The 18,600-nt window shown below is 43.2% G+C and overlaps 1 protein-coding gene across 1 annotated transcript in view; it reads left to right on the top strand.

Annotated features, from left to right (window-relative positions):
* Positions 1-17,622, top strand: part of ARL3 (ARF like GTPase 3) — a 31,223-nt gene extending 13,601 nt beyond the window's left edge. Inside the window, exons 4-6 of the mRNA XM_082408524.1 lie at positions 6,000-6,050; positions 7,649-7,834; positions 17,343-17,622. Of these exons, the coding sequence (XP_082264650.1) occupies positions 6,000-6,050; positions 7,649-7,834; positions 17,343-17,390 (285 nt within the window). The 3' untranslated portion in view covers positions 17,391-17,622. The remainder of the gene's footprint in view (positions 1-5,999; positions 6,051-7,648; positions 7,835-17,342) is intronic.
* The last annotated feature ends 978 nt before the right edge of the window (positions 17,623-18,600 follow it).

The following is an 18,600-nucleotide window of genomic DNA, read 5'->3' as shown; positions in this document are numbered from 1 at the left end:
CTAAGCCATCATATTATTTCACTCACGAATACTTGAAATGTAGAGTTGAGTCTCTAAATTGTGGTATGAAACTACGTGTTAGAAAAACTGAACATCAAAAGTCTTTCAAATCCCAAAAATCAACAAGGAAAGTCCTGGAACTAATAAGTGATTACAGCAAATTTGCAGGCTATAAGGCTAATATACAAAAGCTATAGAGTCAAGCCAAATCATTATGCTATACACCTTAAACAGTGCTGTATGTCAATTATATCACAATAAAACTGGGGGAAGAAAAGGCTATAGATTCTCCTTTACTTTTTGAGTCAAGAGTTGGGAAAAAGCAGGCAATTGAGAGAAATCACAGTTCTATCTGTTCATCTGCTAGATTAGGTACCTTGAAAGAAATGTCCAAATAAGGGCTGTATAGGGATTTCCCTGGTGGTCCAGTGGGTAAGACTCCGCACTTCCAATGCAGGGGGCCCGGGTTCAATCCCTGGTCGGGGAACTAGATCCCACATGCATGCCGCAGCTAAGAGTTCGTATGCCACAACTAAGAAGTCCACATGCCGCAACTAAAAAAGATCCCGCATGCTGCAATGAAGATCCCGCGTGCTGCAACCAAGACCCAGCACGGCCAAAATAAATAAATAAATAAATTCCTTTAAAAAAAAAAAAAAAAAAGAGCTGTATATAAGGACATTAATGCCTTAAGGCTCCATGAGGAGGTCTCAGAAACTTTCTGGTCTACAGATCAGGGTAATTTTAAATCATAAGCTCTAACATCTTGAGGGTAGACTGCAAGGTAGTTGTAATATGACCCTGGATTCCACACTTCCCATTAGCTGAGAGCACCTAGGAATTATTGGACAATCCAGCAAAAATCAGTTCACGGTAACCCTAGAGGAGCTTTCTCCAGCTATATTATGCTGCCAGTATCAGACAATATTTTGGATTGAGTCAAACCTTTTGTTATTTTCCAGTGCTATTTGAGATTAAACAAGTCTTGAGGAGCAGCTGAGTCCCCAGGGTTAGATTCTAAGGCCTTGGGGCTCTTAGCCCTATCTGCCCGTTTTGTAGCAGCTAGGAGTGACAATGGTGGATGGGTTACATTAGCTTGTTTGTCTGTATTTAATAGTCTTCCACTGTTGGTTGAAAAGACCTATTACACTAGACTCCACGCTGCGTAGAAGAGCAGGGTTGAGGCTTGATGCGTTTCGTTGCCTGGTTAATTCTTCTCAGTTCTCTCTAGAGTGCCAAAATACAGTCTTGCTTTAGAGCAGGTGTCGACAAACTGATCCAGCCTGCCTCCTGTTATTGTGTCTCGTGAGCTAAGAATGGTTTTGACATTTTTAAATGGTTGAACAAAAAATCAAAAGAAGAATAAGATTTCATGACACATGAAAATTATATGAAATTCAAATTTCAGTGTCCGTAAATAAAGTTCTGTTGGAACACAGCCACGTCCATTTGTTTATGTATTTTTTATGGTTGCTTTTGCACTACAACAGCAAAGTTCAATAGCTGTGAAAGAGATTGTATGGGCCACAAAACCTAAAATATTTACTACCTGACCCCTTACAGAAAAAGAGTACCAACCCCCACTTTAAATTATATGTTTCTCTAGAGGTTTGAAAGAATCAGAGCAACTCCTAAAAGTGCAGTTATTCTCAGGGATGATGACACTGAGAACATGACTTCAGCTTTATTAATTTGGGGGAAGTGACTAAGAAATTAATCCTGAGATATGATAGAAGGGAGGGGATAGGATGTCTTCCATTTCTCTTGTGCCAGGAAATAACAGCCTTTTGATAGATAAAAACACATCACTTTTTTCAAGGTATATATTAATATTAATACCAAACTCCATTTACTTTATCATTATTAGTTTTGTGTTTAAACACAACATAATTTAAGGTAATTTGCCATCATTTCCGTATCCAAAGGGCATCAAGTGAGATAGAGCTCAAACAACCATCTCTTGTATTATCTCCAAAATATCACTCACACTTTAGCATCAGTACTACTAGAGCACAAATAACTGAAAACCACAGGTTATCTAGAAAACTTATTTGTCAGTTTCACCCTCCTCTTAGACTTTTGCTCAAGCTATCAATAAAAAGCCACACTTTTTAGTGTCATCTCTTCTGTCTCCGTCTACCCCTCTGGTGGAGAAATACTTAAGAGCAATAAAATGGCCAAAAGGTGGCAGCAGGAGGGAGGAGGACCAGAAGCAAGAGGAGAAACAAAGAGCCTTCCATTCACCTGGTGGATAATCAGTCTCCGGATAATCCAAAGTTGGCTGAACTTCCATCCAGAAAAAATCTTTTTCTCTAGGTCTTCCTCCCACAACCCAATAAAAATTTCCAAGCAGTTGCCAATGAAGGTGTGAATTGGCTCTGCTTAAAGCATCATTCTCATTCTGAGTGCCATGGATTATAAGTTTATTTTAGAATAGGTTTATGAAACTTAATTTTTGAAGATCCATAGTGTTTTAAGACCAGTCAAAAGCACGATATTTAACTCTCTTTAATACTTTCCAAGTATTTTTTATTTGATAATCTGTTTTTGGATTCATTTTTTTGCTCAGTATTATGTAGCAACCTAAATGGGAAAAGAATTTGAAAAAGAGTAGATACATGTATATGTATAACTGAATCACTTTGCTGTACACCTGAAACTAACACAAAATTGTTAATCAACTATACTCCAATATAAAATAAAAAGTTACAGCAAGGGGGGAAGGGGCGGGGGTGGGATGAATTGGGAGATTGTGATTGACATATATACACTATTGATACTATGTATAAAATAGATACCTAATGAGAACCTACTGTGTAGCTCAGGGAACTCTACTCAGTGCTCTGTGGTGACCTAAATGGGAAGGAAATCCAAAAAAAGAGGGGATATATGTATACGTATAGCTGATTCACTTTCCTGTACAGTAGAAACTAACACAACATTGTAAAGCAACTGTACTCCAATAAAAATTAATTTTAAAAAATTAAAGTTAAAAAAATGGTTTTTGCATGACTAGATTAACACCTATGTTATTAACAAGAAAAAGAAAGGAAGAAAAAGAGGCTATCCTTATCCTTAGCTATTGACCGCAAGCAAACAGATACTTGCAGGAAGAAACTGGGCAGCGCTGGGGAGGGGGTAACCAGGAGAATCGTGTGCCACCATAGAAAAACAGATTTGTGGGATCACCAGAGACTGGTTTTTGCTTAGGACTTTTTCACTTGGCCCTTTTAATAAATGGGGTGGTTGTTTTATAGCCTTCCTCCTGGAATTATTATACAATAATTTTCAAATTCTATAAAAGTTATGTGAGAAAAATACTAAATAATAGGAAGAATTTATGTACAGTTTAGGAAAAGCCCCCTTTAACTCTTTTAATGAAAATGTTCCTTGTGAAATTTAATGTCAAAGCAATAAGTAGCAAGTAATTTAGCAAGTAATTAAAGTAAAAGTTAAAACTTTCATATTGACTTTCAGCCTCTGGATTCTTTGGTATTTCAATCATCATCTTTCTTGTCTACTATTAAAACTGTCTTTCCATTCCTAATTATTCTCTCCCAGATGTTCGTTTTTCATCATATCAAACACCAATTTCTTAACTGTATCTTTTTCTTTTATTTTTATTTTTGGCTGCGCCACACAGCTTATGGGATCCTAGTTCCCCGACCAGGGATTGAACCCGGGACCCAGCAGTGAAAGTGCTGAGTCATAACCACTGGACTGCCAGGCAATTCCCATTAACTTTATCTTTAATTGTATTCTCAGCCTTGTCTCAGCCTCTTCTACATTTACCTTCTCACTCATACCATTTGCTCCCAAGCACATTTTTTCCTGCTTTGTAATCTGAGCCCAGAATACCCTCCCAGGGATCACCTGACCCTTCTCCCCTCCCTCACATCATCTCCCACTCTTGCCTGAGTGAAGATCATCCTAATCCACTACAGACTACCAAATAGTTCTAATCCTGTCCCTTGTATTCAGGTTCACTCTTCCATTGCATTCCTTCTTTCTACATCTGTCCTTATACTACGCCTGCTACTATATAATGTGAGACCCACCAGTGGAAAACTAAGCTACCACCATGTTCTGACTTATCAGACAGTATTGAATTTTGTGTCTCTGTGGTGTGCGTTGACATTGAGTCAGAGTAATATTAACAATAACAATAATAAGGCCACAAAAAAATACTGAGACCAAACACATCCATCCTTTCTCCTGTGATTCTCCATGAAGGAAACACAGGTGAGGAAAGGCTGGACTTGGTCCCTGGTATAATATTTAGCACTAGTGACTCTAAATTTTTTTATTTTTTTATTTTGTTTTATTTTTGGCCATGCTGCGCGGCATGCGGTATCTTAGTTCCCAACCAGGGATCGAACCCGTGCTCCCTGCCCCCTGCCCCGGGCTGAGGAAGCGCAGAGTCTTAACCACTGGACCGCCAGGGAAGTCCCAGCACTAGTGACTCTAAATGAGAGTGCATTAACTCAAGCAAAGGAATTTTAATTGTTTTTTTTTTCCTTTCAAAAGAGAGCAAGTTTTCAGAGTAGAACAGAATTTTAGGGCACGTAAAGGTGGGAATTCAAGATTGTTTTTCATTGTTGTTTTTCAATGATATGTTCTTTTAAAAGAGCGTTTCCATTATACCGTTAGTTTAATAACAATTCTAATTTCTTTAAAGAAAGTTTGAAATTTTGATAATTTTTAAGAGTAGCAACTGGAAGAACATTTAATACACTGTTTGATTTTTTTTTAATGACTACAAAATGATATCTCTGGTTTTCCTTTTTTTTAATTTACTTATTTATTTATTTTTGGCTGCGTTGGGTATTCGTTGCTGCACATGGGCTTTCTCTGGTTGCGGCGAGCTGGGGCCACTCTCCGTTGCGGTGCGTGGGCCTCTCATTGCGGTGGCTTCTCTTGTTGCGGAACACAGGTTCTAGGCTCGCAGGCTTCAGTAGTTGTGGCTCAGGGGCTCTAGAGCACAGGCTCAGTAGTTGTGGCGCACGGGCTTAGTTGCTCCGCAACATGTGGGATCTTCCTGGACCAGGGCTCAAACCCATGTCCTCTGCATTGGCAGGCGGATTCTTAACCACTGTGCCACCAGGGAAGTCCTCTGATTTTCTTTTTAAATTCCATATGAAGAAGAATTAGAAGGGAACTTTCATAGGAAATGAAAATAATTAATGTGCTTGGGTTCTGTAACTATAGGTGATTTTTCTTTCTTCTTTGGTCTTATCTAATTTCCCTTATCATTGTTACAGGATGTTATTTATACAATAAATAAAATTCAGTGATGGGAAAGAAAGCTTGGGATTTGTAATTTATGGTAAATCTCAAAACTTCTCTTACTCTGGCAAAGCCTATGCCCCTGCTATTTCCAGTACTTGATCTTAACCTCCCAGCACCTGAAGACAGCATACAGTTAATACTGAAAAATGTACTTTCAGAATGATGATGTTCGAAGGCTATAGGATTTGTAAATGCCTCAAAACACTATCCCTTCCTGACAATTTGGGACACAGTATAGCAGAGTGCTTAAGAGCAACTAGGGACTTTACTGTCAGGTATGCCTGAGTTTGAATCCCCATTTTGTCATGTACCAAACGTAACTTGGGTAAATTACTTAACTTCTTCAGGCTTATGTTTATTTATGTATAAAATGGGATAAAAATGAAATCTAACTCACGGAGTGATAATGAGGATTAATAGGGTAAATCTAGTAAGAATGTTCAGTGAATGCCTGTTAAATCTATTTTTATCCTGCTTGGCTCTCCTGACTTCCTACTTTGGAACTTTGCTGGAGGTATTTTCTGGGCCTCTCCATTTAATTAATTAATTAGTTTATTTTGCATCCATAGATAAGAATTACCAGCTCAGTTTCAGGATGCTGTGCTAATGTGAAAATCTGCTGATTGGGAATCATCTGCTCCTTCCCTAGAAGTTGCCCTGTCTTTTTCCATATTTGCTTATTGAAGTAGCCTTCTTCTTTTACTTTACAGATATATGTAATTGACAGCGCAGACAGAAAAAGATTTGAAGAGACGGGTCAGGTAAAAAATTGTTCTGTTGAGATATTTCCCAAATAATTGGGTATTCATTAATCTACTTTGTAAATGTATAAGAGTGAGGGAAGTATTTTTGTTTAACCTTTGCAGTTTAAACAAAACAGTCATTCTGGCAAACAGGCAAAATACCACTTGCCTAAAAAGAAATTAGTTGAGAATTCTTTAAACAATTTTTCGTTTAAAGCCTTTTAGTTTTAATCAAATTAAATAAATAAGATATAAGCAAATGGAACTTAACCACCGTGCCCAAAAGCTCTTCCCAGGCCACATAGAAATGAACCTGAGGAACAATTCACTTATCATTTCTGTGTACATTTTTCAATACCAACTTAATTGATCCGAGGGTAACTTGGACAAATTAGAAGGTATGGGAAGAAATGTGCAAGCCAAGACTAAGCTGCTCTTCTTGCCAAGCAAAGAGATAGGTATACTTTGAACCCAAATATGACTTCAAATGCAGAGTGCATGTCAACATGATTACACGATGCAATCTGTGTATGCAATTTTAAATAGAGAAGCAGTGGGCATAGACCATTTTACCCAGACTGAGTGCACTGATAAGAAGTGAGTAGTATCGTGGACCTCTTTGGAGAAGCACCTTTACATTTTATTGCGGAGTCCTTGGCCTGTGTCCTGAACTACTACACGTGGCCTTCCAAAGGTAGCAGTCCCCATGTTTAAGTTCCTTTTCCCTGGAAATTAGTTTGAGTACTCTCCAGACTCCTGGAGACAGCCCCTCTCCCTTCTATACCTTGATGATTTCTAGACCATCACTCAAGTGAAGCAATGCTAAACATGAGTTTGGAAGTGAAAGGTGTCAGATGGAGATCTGCCTCTTGAACCATCCAGTTCTCTTTGACAGCCCACGTGTCTTAAGTAGCTGAAATGTGGGTTAAGTGGAGAAGAGGTGGATCCTGGCATTTAGCTAAGTATATACCTTCTCCTGTACTTATTGCACGCAGAGTCAACATACAGTTTAGATCCCAACCAATAACCTAAAAATCAGAGACCTTGCCAGATGGACTAATGCAGTTACTTTAGGATGTGGGTTTAATGAAGTGTAATGCACATGCATGCACGTTTTGGAGACAGAGATTGATGAAACAGAATTATAGTCTCTAAAGCAATTGTCATTTTTAGTTCAAATTTTAAAATATATATGTATATGTACATATACATACGTATATATGTATGTATATATGTATATGTATGCATATCTATGCATTGAAAGTTACTTGCAGATAGTAACGTTGGGTAAGTTTTAAATGTCTAACCACAATTTGTATTCTCCCTTGAACAGTATTTCTCAAAGTATGATTTATGAATCCCCTATAAAAGAACTACCTGGGGAACTTGTTAAAAATGCAAATCCCTGGACCCTGGCTTGGACTTTCCCAAGTCAGCATCTCTGGGGCAAGCCCAGGAATTTGCCAGCGAATTCTTCCACAGGCTTAAGTTTGAGAACCACTGCCCTTGAAAGTTGCTAGTTGATCAGCTTAACTTACTTATTTCTGATTAGAAATGCATGGTTAAATATCATAGATTTCATCCTCCTCTCCCCATATATTCCCAAAATGATCCAGGAACTAGCTGAATTACTGGAAGAAGAAAAGCTAAGTTGTGTGCCAGTGCTCATCTTTGCTAATAAGCAGGATCTGCTCACAGCAGCCCCTGCCTCTGAAATTGCAGAAGGACTGAACCTGCACACCATCCGCGACCGAGTCTGGCAGATCCAGTCTTGCTCGGCTCTCACGGGAGAGGGCGTTCAGGTGAGGTTACTGGAGGGCTCGGTCACCTGACAACACAGCAGCCAACCAAGGTAGCCTGTCTCATTGGTTGGGCGGATCTAGATAGAAAAAGATATGAAACAAATAGCCTTTGATGGGCAGATGAACCATTCCAGGATGTGAAAGGCCTGGAGGAGTTTGATTCTTTTCTGCTTAGCAACCAATCCGATATCATTAACTGTTCCAAGAAAGCCACAGATAAACCACCCCACACAAGTGACAAGCTACCCCACTGGGGAGGAGGTTCGGAATGGAAGAATTCAAAAATGCTTTCCGACTCTAGGATTCTTTGGTGATTGGGTTGGGGGTTTTGTGTTGCGTCTGGTATTACGGATGCTAAATACTTGTACTCCCGAGGTAACAGAGCCATCAACAACACACTGGTTATCCTAGAAGTGTTTTGTCTTTTCTGTTGGCTGTCTCCACTGCTGTCAGGGTTGGGGCCTGTTTCATGCTACTTCAGGTTGGTTTCCCATGGAGAAGCTTCTGCCGACCGAAAGCCTTAGGCTTTACACTGAGGAACTGTGTACCGAAGAGCAGGCTCCCCCTCATTTGATCTTAATTTAGGGCAGAAAACGATTGTAATCCAGACACCTGAAAGGCTCAAAGAATGATCAACAGTTTCAGCTCTGATGTTTCCTACCAAGCAGCCTCAAACCAGTTGACCCTTGGGGTCAGCCCCCTAGGACCACTTCTTGATTTTGAAGCCCCCAGCGTGCTCTACACGCCTCATTTTCAACATCTGGTGTACCTGCCAGGGAGGTGACCCAGTGCTGTGAGAACCAGACAGCACTGCTCTAGGATGCTTTGGGGGATGAACAGCATCTAGAAAAATGGCATCTCCCCTCATTGCCGTAGGGCATGTGTCTCTGGTGGCACGACCAGTTTGCTTTTCTGTGAACTTGGTGTGTTGGGGGATGAGCCCAAGATTTGATTCTCCATCGTTGTCCGGCAGCCTCTTTCCATTTCCCTTCTGGCACTCTTCTCCCCCTCTCTCAGACATTTGACACTGATTTGTCTTAAAACTGCCTGACCACTTTTATCTCAAGCAAATAATCACTTCCTAGAATTATCTCACCTCTTCCAACTGTTTGCTGCCTGTTTTTTCCCTCTTTGTTACACAAAGAGCCAGGGCCCCTTCTGTGCTTGGCCTCTGATCCGAGGGCAGACCAGTCAGCCGGAACAAGTGCCCCTGCTCCAGACTCCTTGATACCTGCCCCTCAGAAGCTCTTGGTACGCGTGTGTGTGTTGTGCAGGCTCCCAAGTAGCCAGAGGTTACCTCGACTGTGTCCCCAAAAGGGAAGCTGGGGCCCTGCGAGTCTCTGTGAGGTGTAGGTCTAGGGAGGGGGCAGGTGTTAAGTCTCATCTATTTCCTTTCTTCTTTCCTAGAATGTGGTTATAAAGCAATATATTTTCATTTTAATCATATCAAAGTAATACATAAAATTAAAAACTAAAAAGTTCTTTCATTTCCCCTAATCCCACTCAAGAAAGAAACTAACTACCATTAATAGTTTTATTCTTCTCAGGTCTCCTCTATAAAATTGCAATCACTTATGTGATTATGTATATCTTATCAGGTTTTGAATTAACTGGGCGATTTTCAGCTGGTCCAACAAGTATGTTACAACCCAGAATGTTTTTGAGTAGGTAAACTCTGATCATTTTATTTAGCTTCTCACTTTTAAACAAAAATCAAGTTCTGCCTAAGGTATTTCCCTCAGTTGTGCCAAAGATGGTACTCATGGGGCCTCAGGTTATTTTGGTGAGGATGAGGCCCAGGAAAAGAGAGTAGCTTTCTTGTGTTTGTACAACCCACTTCAGCAGGAGGACTCTGCGTCTCTAAATGGTTTAGAACCCAAATATAGAAAATAGAGAACATCTTGAGTTTGGGGACTCTAAAGGTGGGGCCTTAAGAAAATAAATGCAGGGACTTCCCTGGCGGTCCAGTGGTTGGGGCTCCGTGCTTCCAATGCAAGGGGTGCTGGTTCAATCCCTGGTCGGGGAACTAGGATCCCACATGCCACGTGGCACAGCCAAAAGATTAAAAAAAAAAAAAAAAAGCAAATTAAATCATTAAAAAAAAAAAAAAGAAAAAAAATGCATTCTGTATGCATACTCCTAAGAAAGTAGGAATTGACAGCTCTGTGATCTTTTTTCACTCTTGGCCAGAGTGTCGAAAGGAAGAAAAAGCAAAGCTGGAATTAACAGTGAGGCTCTTGTTTCTTCAGCCAGCCTTAGGGATATAAAAAGGAGGGACTAGGGTCCTCTGTCTGTCTGGTAGCTCACAGCCTCTTTTTCGGCCCAAAGATCCTGTGACTTAAAGGGAACTTCATTTCTATGGCAGCTCAACAGCTGGCAACAAGGAGTCTGTCCTTGTCATCTCTGCCTGGCCGAGCAGGAGGGGTGGGGACTGGAAAGACAATGACCAGAGTTCCCTCCCAACTCCACGCTCCTCTGAGGAAGCACCCTTGACTTGGGCCGAAAAAGGCGGTGAGCTACCAGACAGACAGAGGGTGGGGGCAGGCAGGAATCAAGTGAGACAGTCCTGTATGGTTTGATCTTGTTAGAAAGCTCTTCCCAGATCAGGGACCTCAGCAACCAGGTTCACAGGAAATGATATCATGAGAGATCCAGTAAAGAACTGTGAGCAAGAAAAATCATGATTTTATATGGAGAAGAAATAGTTTGAAGGTCACTTAATTAGTTTAGTAGATAGTACCATGGTGTATAGAATTGGGTAGTTAAGACTGGGATTTCAAGGTTAATGAGATTAGATTATGGTTAATAGAATGATATAAATTTAGAGAATTTAACCATTATTCGAAATGGGTTATTTAATAAAAATGTTAATTAAGAAGGGAGTCTGCTGTCTGTTGTCCTTTAATGGTAACCTTTGGGGACTGGAGAAAGGTCGTGGAAACACTTTTCATTGTGAGGCGCTGATCGACCATGTCCCTCTCAGGTAATACCTTTGACCTAAGCTCTTGCCCACTCAGCCAGTTTCTTGGTTTTCATTTTAAAAAGAGTCACTTAGGTGGAATTCTTTCCCTGCATTGCTTAGTTCAGGAGCAGGCCTTTTAAAGATTCTTGTTAATTAAGGCTTTAACTATTCCTAAAAATGAAAGACTTCACTAGAAAAATGTCACTTTCAGAGATTCTGTGTAAAAATTACTGAAATTCCCTAAATTCCTATTTCATCCTCGCATTCCACCCTCCCCACCCACTACGCCCTGAAAGCTGGTCAGTAATGGGCAGAGCTGCTAAAATGATCAGATGTGAAGTGGGTCAAGTATCTGGCACCACAGCCCTAATGACCCTGAAAGAAAATGTACAGAGGTTAAAAAAAAAAGACCTGGAATTTCTGTTACTGTTTCAGATGTTTAAAAACAGTGTCTCTATTTACATTGTGTTTGTGTGTGTGTTTAATCAAAATGCATTTGAGAGACCTGTCCTCTACTGATAAATAACCCTCCAGTGGGTGAGTCAAGGGAACAGATCCATTAGGTGGGGAGCTATGCCCTCTGGAGTAGTCGGGCAGGGAGATCACTTCTCCTTAGCCAAGTAGCTTAAACATATGATTTGACATTATGGAAGTCAGTGATTCCTGGGGTGGATTTCACATTCTTGTTCTACCTGATATTCTGATGGCAAATACATGCAGTCTTTACAAAGACAGGCAATCCCTCGCACTGGGTGTGGAAATTGGCTTTTGAAGTCTTCAAAAGAGTTTGGAACAGGTCTTTCTTTGCCTGACTAATGGTGACGAGGAGGCAGCCCATCATGTAATTAAAGCACGTTTTCATGGGAAACTATCAAGAGCAGAGCATAGGTAAACGGCACTAAAAGCTGAAGGAGGACATCAATCTTGGAAACTCTGGGCTATGGAGAGCCCCATAGTCCAGAGGAGTGATCAGAGGAGACCCAGTTATATCAAGTAGATGAAGGCACAAAGAGGAGAGACTAAACAATGTTTGGGAGGGAAAACCTGCAGCCCGTGCAGGCAGACTGCCTTGCAGACATGGAGCGGCCTCCCTCTGCACCCTGGGGCTAGGCCAGGGCTGCTAGGGCCTCTCCTAGTGCACAACATCTAGCCTGGGACTCTTCTCTTCTTTTCCCTGGGTGTCTGGAAAATAGTGAACAAAGACCTGGCTCAGAGCCAGAGAAAGACAGAGAGAAATCAATCCCTCTTCCACCTGCAGACCTGAATGTGAACCCCAAACCACAGCTTTCCTTGGCTGTTGTAGTTTCAGGTGCTTGAAGACATTTCCTCCCTAGAACATTGTGTGTGTGTGTGTGTGTGTGTGTGTGTGTGTGTGTGTGTGTGTTTAATTAAAACTATACTGCATTGGAATTTCCTTTCAAAGCAGAGATCAGCAGTTTCAACCTGGTCTCTAGCCTTAGTCATAACAGAGACATGCCTACACCAGTAGCTTTGAGCTCGCAGAAGGTTATCCTGGGTATCGCTCTCCATGCCGCCCCTACCTCATGCTCATCCCTTCTTTCCACATAGCTTCCACATTCCTTGTCTTCCTTCACCAAGCAGGAGCCATGATCCGGCTCACAGAGGTCTCACCTACACAGAAAGGGCCTCGAGCAGACTGAGCCCTGACGTGTCAGCTGTCCTTCAGACTGCCTTGCAGGTGAACACTAAACATTCACTAGCCCAGGTTCTTGTTTTTGTTTCTTTTTCCTTGATCCAAGGGACCTTTCCCTTAATATGCCAACAGAATTTCAATATATTTTTTAAATGACATTTACAACTTCTTTCTAGGCCTGAATCAGTTATTTTCAACTCCCAGTGTGTATGGAACTGCTTATCTGCAAGTCAGACCTCAGGTTTATTTTTAAATTTTCAGATCTCTCTGTAGACTAAGGAAGCAAGCTTGGGACATGCGATTCTGCTACCTCTCTGGTGCAGTGCCCTTTGTCACCAGAAGAAGTATTAATAGCAAGCAATATTTTATGTATGCTGCTTCCAGCTGCTCCTTGACCCTGGGGGCCCAGTGGCACAATGGGATAGGCTGCATTGCTCAGCAAGGGTCTGAGCTCCGTCGTCTTAAAGCAATTACTGATGTGACCGTGTAGTCCTCACGGCATTAAAAACCAGGCCCACCCAACCATGGCTGCCACTGCTCTGTTCCAACCATCGAGCAGCGATGGATGCATTGCAGAGAGATCAAATTACGAGGAGCGCAGTGAGGTGGATGGACCGAGAGTCTGTCATACAGAGTGAACTTGGACCCAGAGACTGTCATACAGAGTGAAGTAGGTCAGAAAGAGAAAAACAAATACCGTATGCTAACACATATATATGGAATCTAAAAAAAAAAAAAAAATTGTTCTGAAGAACCTAGGGGCAGGACAGGAATAAAGACACAGACATAGAGAATGGACTTGAGGACACGGGGCAGGGGCAGGGGAAGGGTAAGCTGGGATGAAGTGAGAGAGTGGCACTGACATATATACACTACCAAATGTAAAACAGATAGCTAGTGGGAAGCAGCCGCATAGCACAGGGAGATCAGCTCGGTGCTTTACGACCACCTAGAGGGGTGGGATAGGGAGGATGGGAGGGAGACGCAAGAGGGAGGACATATGGGGATATATGTATACATATAGCTGATTCACTTTGTTATAAAGCAGAAACTAACACACCATTGTAAAGCAATTATACTCCAGTAAAGATGTTAAAAAAAAAAGAGGAGTGTAGTCGGAGACCACTCTTCCCATAGAAAGGGCATCATGCCTTTAATCCCGAAACGGAGAGATCGGTAATCAGTAGGTTTTCACCCATATGGTTAGGGGCTGTCTTATATTTTTCCCAGCAGTTAGTAGGGAATAATATCATGACATGGTAAAATTTATTTCCTCTCCAGAAGGCCAAACAAAGCTCAGTATTTGAGGTTCAGTGTCTCTCCTTAGTCTCTAGTATTGAATTGAAGCTAATCAATTCAAATTCAGTTTCTGCGAGGTTGGTCAGGGGAGGTGCAGTGCAGGAAGAAAGGGAGGACTACTTATGCCATAAGATTGTCAGCACTGTGAGGAAGATCCAGTACGCAGAAATTTGGTCAAACCAGTTTTTGACAATAAAGGTTCAACCATTAAACGAACCTGTGAGTTCATTTCCTTCTTTGGAGGCAGAGCAGTAACCTACTTCAAGTAAATGATCACCTTTTCTCAGTCATCTGTTTTTTTGTTTTGGGGGTTTTTTAAAATAAATTTATTTATTTATTTTTGGCTGCATTGGGTCTTCGTTGCTGTGCGCAGGCTTTCTCTAGCTGCAGCGAGTGGAGGCTACTCTTGGTTGTGGTGCGCAGGCTTCTCACTGCAGTGGCTTCTCTTGTTGCAGAGTACAGGCTCAAGGCGCATGGGCTTCAGTAGTTGCGACTCGTGGGCTCTAGAGCATAGGCTCAGTAGTTGTGGCGAATGGGCTTAGTTGCTCTGAGGCATGTGGGATCTTCCCGGACCAGGGCTCGAACCCGTGTCCCCTGCATTGGCAGGCGGATTCTTAACCACTGCGCCACCAGGGAAGCCCCAGTCATCTGTTTTTAAAAAATCAAAACCTTGCCAGATTAAGGCCAGAGTGCCGTGGCTGCTGATTTAAGCATGAGAAGCAGAAGGGTCCTCCTCTTGTAATGATGTTATCTCTAAAGAGAGAGATCCTGCTGGAGGTGGCGGGCTTGCGGAGAGTTAATACACGGGGAGCGAGGTAAACACGTAGGATTCCACACGCACCGATACCTGGCAGCCCAGGAATTTTGAGAGCTGAGTGGCCAGAAACAGCCTCTGGCACCTTCAGAGCTGCAGCAAAGCCATGCAGGGTGCTTGGGTAGGGCTGTTCTGTCTCATGCCCCTGTATTCAGCTGGAAGTCATAAAGAAGAAAAAACTGGAATTGCTCCCTCTGCCAACTTGAGCATGAGCCCCAGCTTCTCTCTAAGCCTGAGGCAGAGCTCCTCCCCGAGCACTTGTCCGCAGTCATTGAGAAATGGTCGTCGAGAGCAGGTGCTGGGGCTAGATTGCCTGGGTTCACAGCCTGCCTCTGCCACACACTCTTCTGTGCCCCTATTTCCTCATCCATGAGTACCTACTTCACAGTGTTGTTACAAGGATTAATTTAAAAGATATAAATTAAGTGTGTGGCCAGCCACCATGCTAAGTTCTGTAAACATCACCTCAAGCCAGCCTGGCATGGACCCTTCCCTCAGGAGTCTTTCCTTGCCATTGGGCACCTTGGCACAGCTTGTGCCTGATTTTTATTGAAGAGCTATCATCGTCATTGACTGTTGCCTCCCCGACACCTCCCACCTCCAGCTCAGGTTCTCCTCTAGGTAATAACAGGAAAGGCAAAATCCCCAGCCTCCAGACACTTCAGATCAGGGCGGCCTTCCTGAGCCAGAGCAGCTTAAGTCTCCCCGGCTTCCCACACTCCAGGTTGCAGGCGGCAGCTGCAGAGCCCCGGGGCCAGCGGGTCAGTTGGTGGGGCCCGACCTCTGAGCGCCCTCTGCTGGCAGGACTGTGGCTGGAAGGGTTTAGTCACCGCGGGCCCTCACACACATCTGGAGGACACTGCCCCTCGGCAGGGCTCCCCCATTTAAATCCCCTCTGCCTCCATAACAGATACCCAGGAGAAAACTGCCCTTCACCCTCCATGTTCTGCTTTGGGTTCCTGCAGCTGAGTAAATATTTTTCCTATCTCTTTGAGTGCATTCATGTTGAGTTACATGCAGTAAAAGAAACCCACCCCCCTCTATAATCAGCCGTAAAACAAGAGGGAAAATGGTATTCGTATAGTGTGGGAACACTGTTCTTGATTTCTCTGAGAAGATGATTTGATAAAATGTTGCAAGTCTCTATAGAGGAGGAGATATTGAGGTAGGCACCTTTGATGGTGTTTGTGCGGGTTCCTGAAGATGGAAAGTGCTATGTAAGTGCTGAGCTATTCAGCTTCGAATGCAAAGGGAAGATGCTTATCTTATTCATCCCTCTTTTATTTGTAAAATCTTTTTTGTCTCCTGGCAGGTGATCTTTTTTTTTTTCCTGGAAACCAATTAACTCCTAAAATTAAACATGCTTCTCTTTAAATTATTCCTTTTCATAAAATGGTCTTAAAATTGGCCTCAGCTTTTCAGAGTAAGTAGCTGACCCAGTTGTAATCGGAGATGCATTCGGAGTCCACCTTCTCCCACCTCGGCATTCCCCCACCCTCATCCCCACTGCTGCCAGGTGCTGTCACCTTTGTGCCTTCAGCTGTGGCCAGCCTCTTCTTGGCACATGCCCTAAGGTATGCTCTGGGACATCAGAGCATCAGATTATCTGATTCCCCCACCCAAGTGCTCTGATGGCAACTGGCGGAGTTTTAATCACTGTAAATTCAGGTTATGGTCAGATTAGCCAGGAGATAGGATGCCTGCTGGTTGTTTTGAAGTGATGTATTGTTTATGGGATTAATGCTCCTAATGGCCAAGAGTGTCAGCTGATGTTTATTACTTTAAGCTGTCTCAGCTGTTCAGGTTCAACAACTAGCTCCCTGGTCATAGGAAATGCGGGGCTCTGAATGTCATGTATGCCTGAGATGTGCATGTGTGACACATGCAGGGGAAAGGGGTGCGGTGCGTTGCAGGAGCCTCGTTTGATTTTGTTCTGGGCTTCTGAGACCTCTGCACACCCCTGGGGGTCAGAGAGACTCTGGGGAAAGGGTGAGCATTCAGGGATGGCTGCAAAGGGCGTTGAGAAATAGGTCATCTCTGGCGGGCCTGGCATCCACGAGATATCATGCCACCTGCCAAGGGGCTGTAGGTATTGTGTGGTTTTTACCTCTGTCCTTCTCCAGCCTTCTAAGAGAGGACACTTTCAAGGTCGCTGTGCATTTAAGGGAACCTTCTCCCCAGTCCCTCTGCTTGGTAGTGCTTAAAGCTGCAAGAACCAGGCCAGGCCCCTTTAAACCTTCCCTGGTGCTGCGCGAAGAGAAATAAATGCACATTGCCCCAGTGTGTGTCTAGTAACATGCACTGCAGTTGGTTTGTTTTTCCAAAAAGAAATTTAATTTAGCGCAAGTGTACACTGTCACACTGTAAACACACCGGGGCACCAGAAAGGTGGCTTATTGAATTTAATGCCCTAGCAAAGGTCAGCTTTTAGAAGAAGCCAAAAATGGCTGGAATCTGTCCTGATAGCTCCTCAATCAGGCCTTGGATCCAGGCAGATGTGTTTATTTTTTCAGAGGGAGTTCCTGAGGACCCATCTCAAGTTCGGGCTCTGGACATTCCCCCTCCCATCTCCCTCTTGTGCTCTCAGAGGCCTCCCTCCTCCTCCCCAGGAGGTCACTGTCCCTGGTCACCCAGGTGGGCCCCTGGGGAAGGCAAGCTCCATTGAGCTGGTGGTTGAGGAGGGAGGACCCAGGACCCTCGCCCTCTCCCCTCTGGGGCTGGAGTGTGTGGTGCCTTTCTTACAACTAACGCTGCCTCTCTCTGCCCATTTCCCTCAAAGGACGGCATGAACTGGGTCTGCAAAAACGTCAATGCAAAGAAGAAATAAAATCTTGACGAATGGAGACGCAGGAGCTGAGGGAGCTGAATTCTGTCCTGAAAAACACTAATTTGCTGCTTTCTGACCAAATGTTTTTCCATCTGTGTACAGCTACAGCTGTGTGAAGAGAGGGAACAACACAGTTTAAAAAGAATCCCCATTCCAGCAGTAGATTTAACATGATCTCTGAGGTTCAGTATCATTTTTCAAATAAAGGAATTATATTATTTCCTCTGCATAATTGAAATAGTATTAAATGTCTCAAAGCACATGATTAGAAAATGAGATCTTTTAAATGAGCAAGAGATTGCATTGCAGTTTAGGCAATTCCAGTGGGCTTTTTTCTTTCAAAAAAAAAAGGGGGGGGGGTGGTGCTGGGGAGAGGAAGAGGAAGAAGCAGCTTAGGCTGCGGTCATTTATTTCCTGACCTGTCCTTACATTCCCCCATGGTGTTGAAACCAAGACAGTGTTTGATGGTGCTGGTCAGTGATTTTTACCATCATTTCACTGAGCCAGGGTTGCAGCCTGTCTGGGTGGGAAGCTGCTGGGCTTGGGGCGGGGGCGGAACGTGAATAGCAGATGATTAAACCATCTTGTCATGCAGGTAGGAGACTGTATGTAATCCTCACCCTTTGGAAAGGAAAAAAAAGGCTTTCTTGCAAACAACTCACCACAGAAACATACCCCGTCCCCAGCCCCCAGCCAGCTACACAGGGAATCAGAGTCTTACGACTTTTGACTGTAATGACATCTGGAATGTAAGGAGAGGTGGGAGGTTTAATTCCAGAAAAATTACAAGGTCCTTAAAAAGCCCTCACATGGAGGGCTCAGGCTAGCGTAAACAGGCTTTCTCCAGTTCAGTGGAGCAGTGAGCAGCCGACTCAGATGAGCTGGCTTCTCCACGGCTGTCCTATAGAAGGGATTTCTAAAGCTCAAAGAATTCTGTGTTTAAATGATCACAATAGGCTGCTGCTATCAGATTTTAAAAATAAATGCAGCTTTACCGTGAACCTGCTCCACTGAGAAAAGCCAGGCAGATCGATTTTTAGAAGAGATCAATTTTTACAGTGCTGGCAACTTGGTGGTGTGGGCTGCTCGTGGGGGAGAGGGCTTGTTGCTGGGAAGAGCGTGGGTGTGTATGGTTGCAGGGGCCGTGCCCGGGGAAGCCAGCGTCACCCCAGCTTCTGGTCCCCTCTTCCTCTCTCCAGCAAAATGTGTC

Source organism: Balaenoptera borealis, assembly GCF_965194805.1.
Source record: "Balaenoptera borealis genome assembly, chromosome: 10".
In the NCBI taxonomy this organism is placed as follows: domain Eukaryota; kingdom Metazoa; phylum Chordata; class Mammalia; order Artiodactyla; family Balaenopteridae; genus Balaenoptera; species Balaenoptera borealis.
The sequence above is the reverse complement of the archived record's forward strand: the minus strand, read 5'-3'. Positions and strand labels throughout refer to the sequence as shown.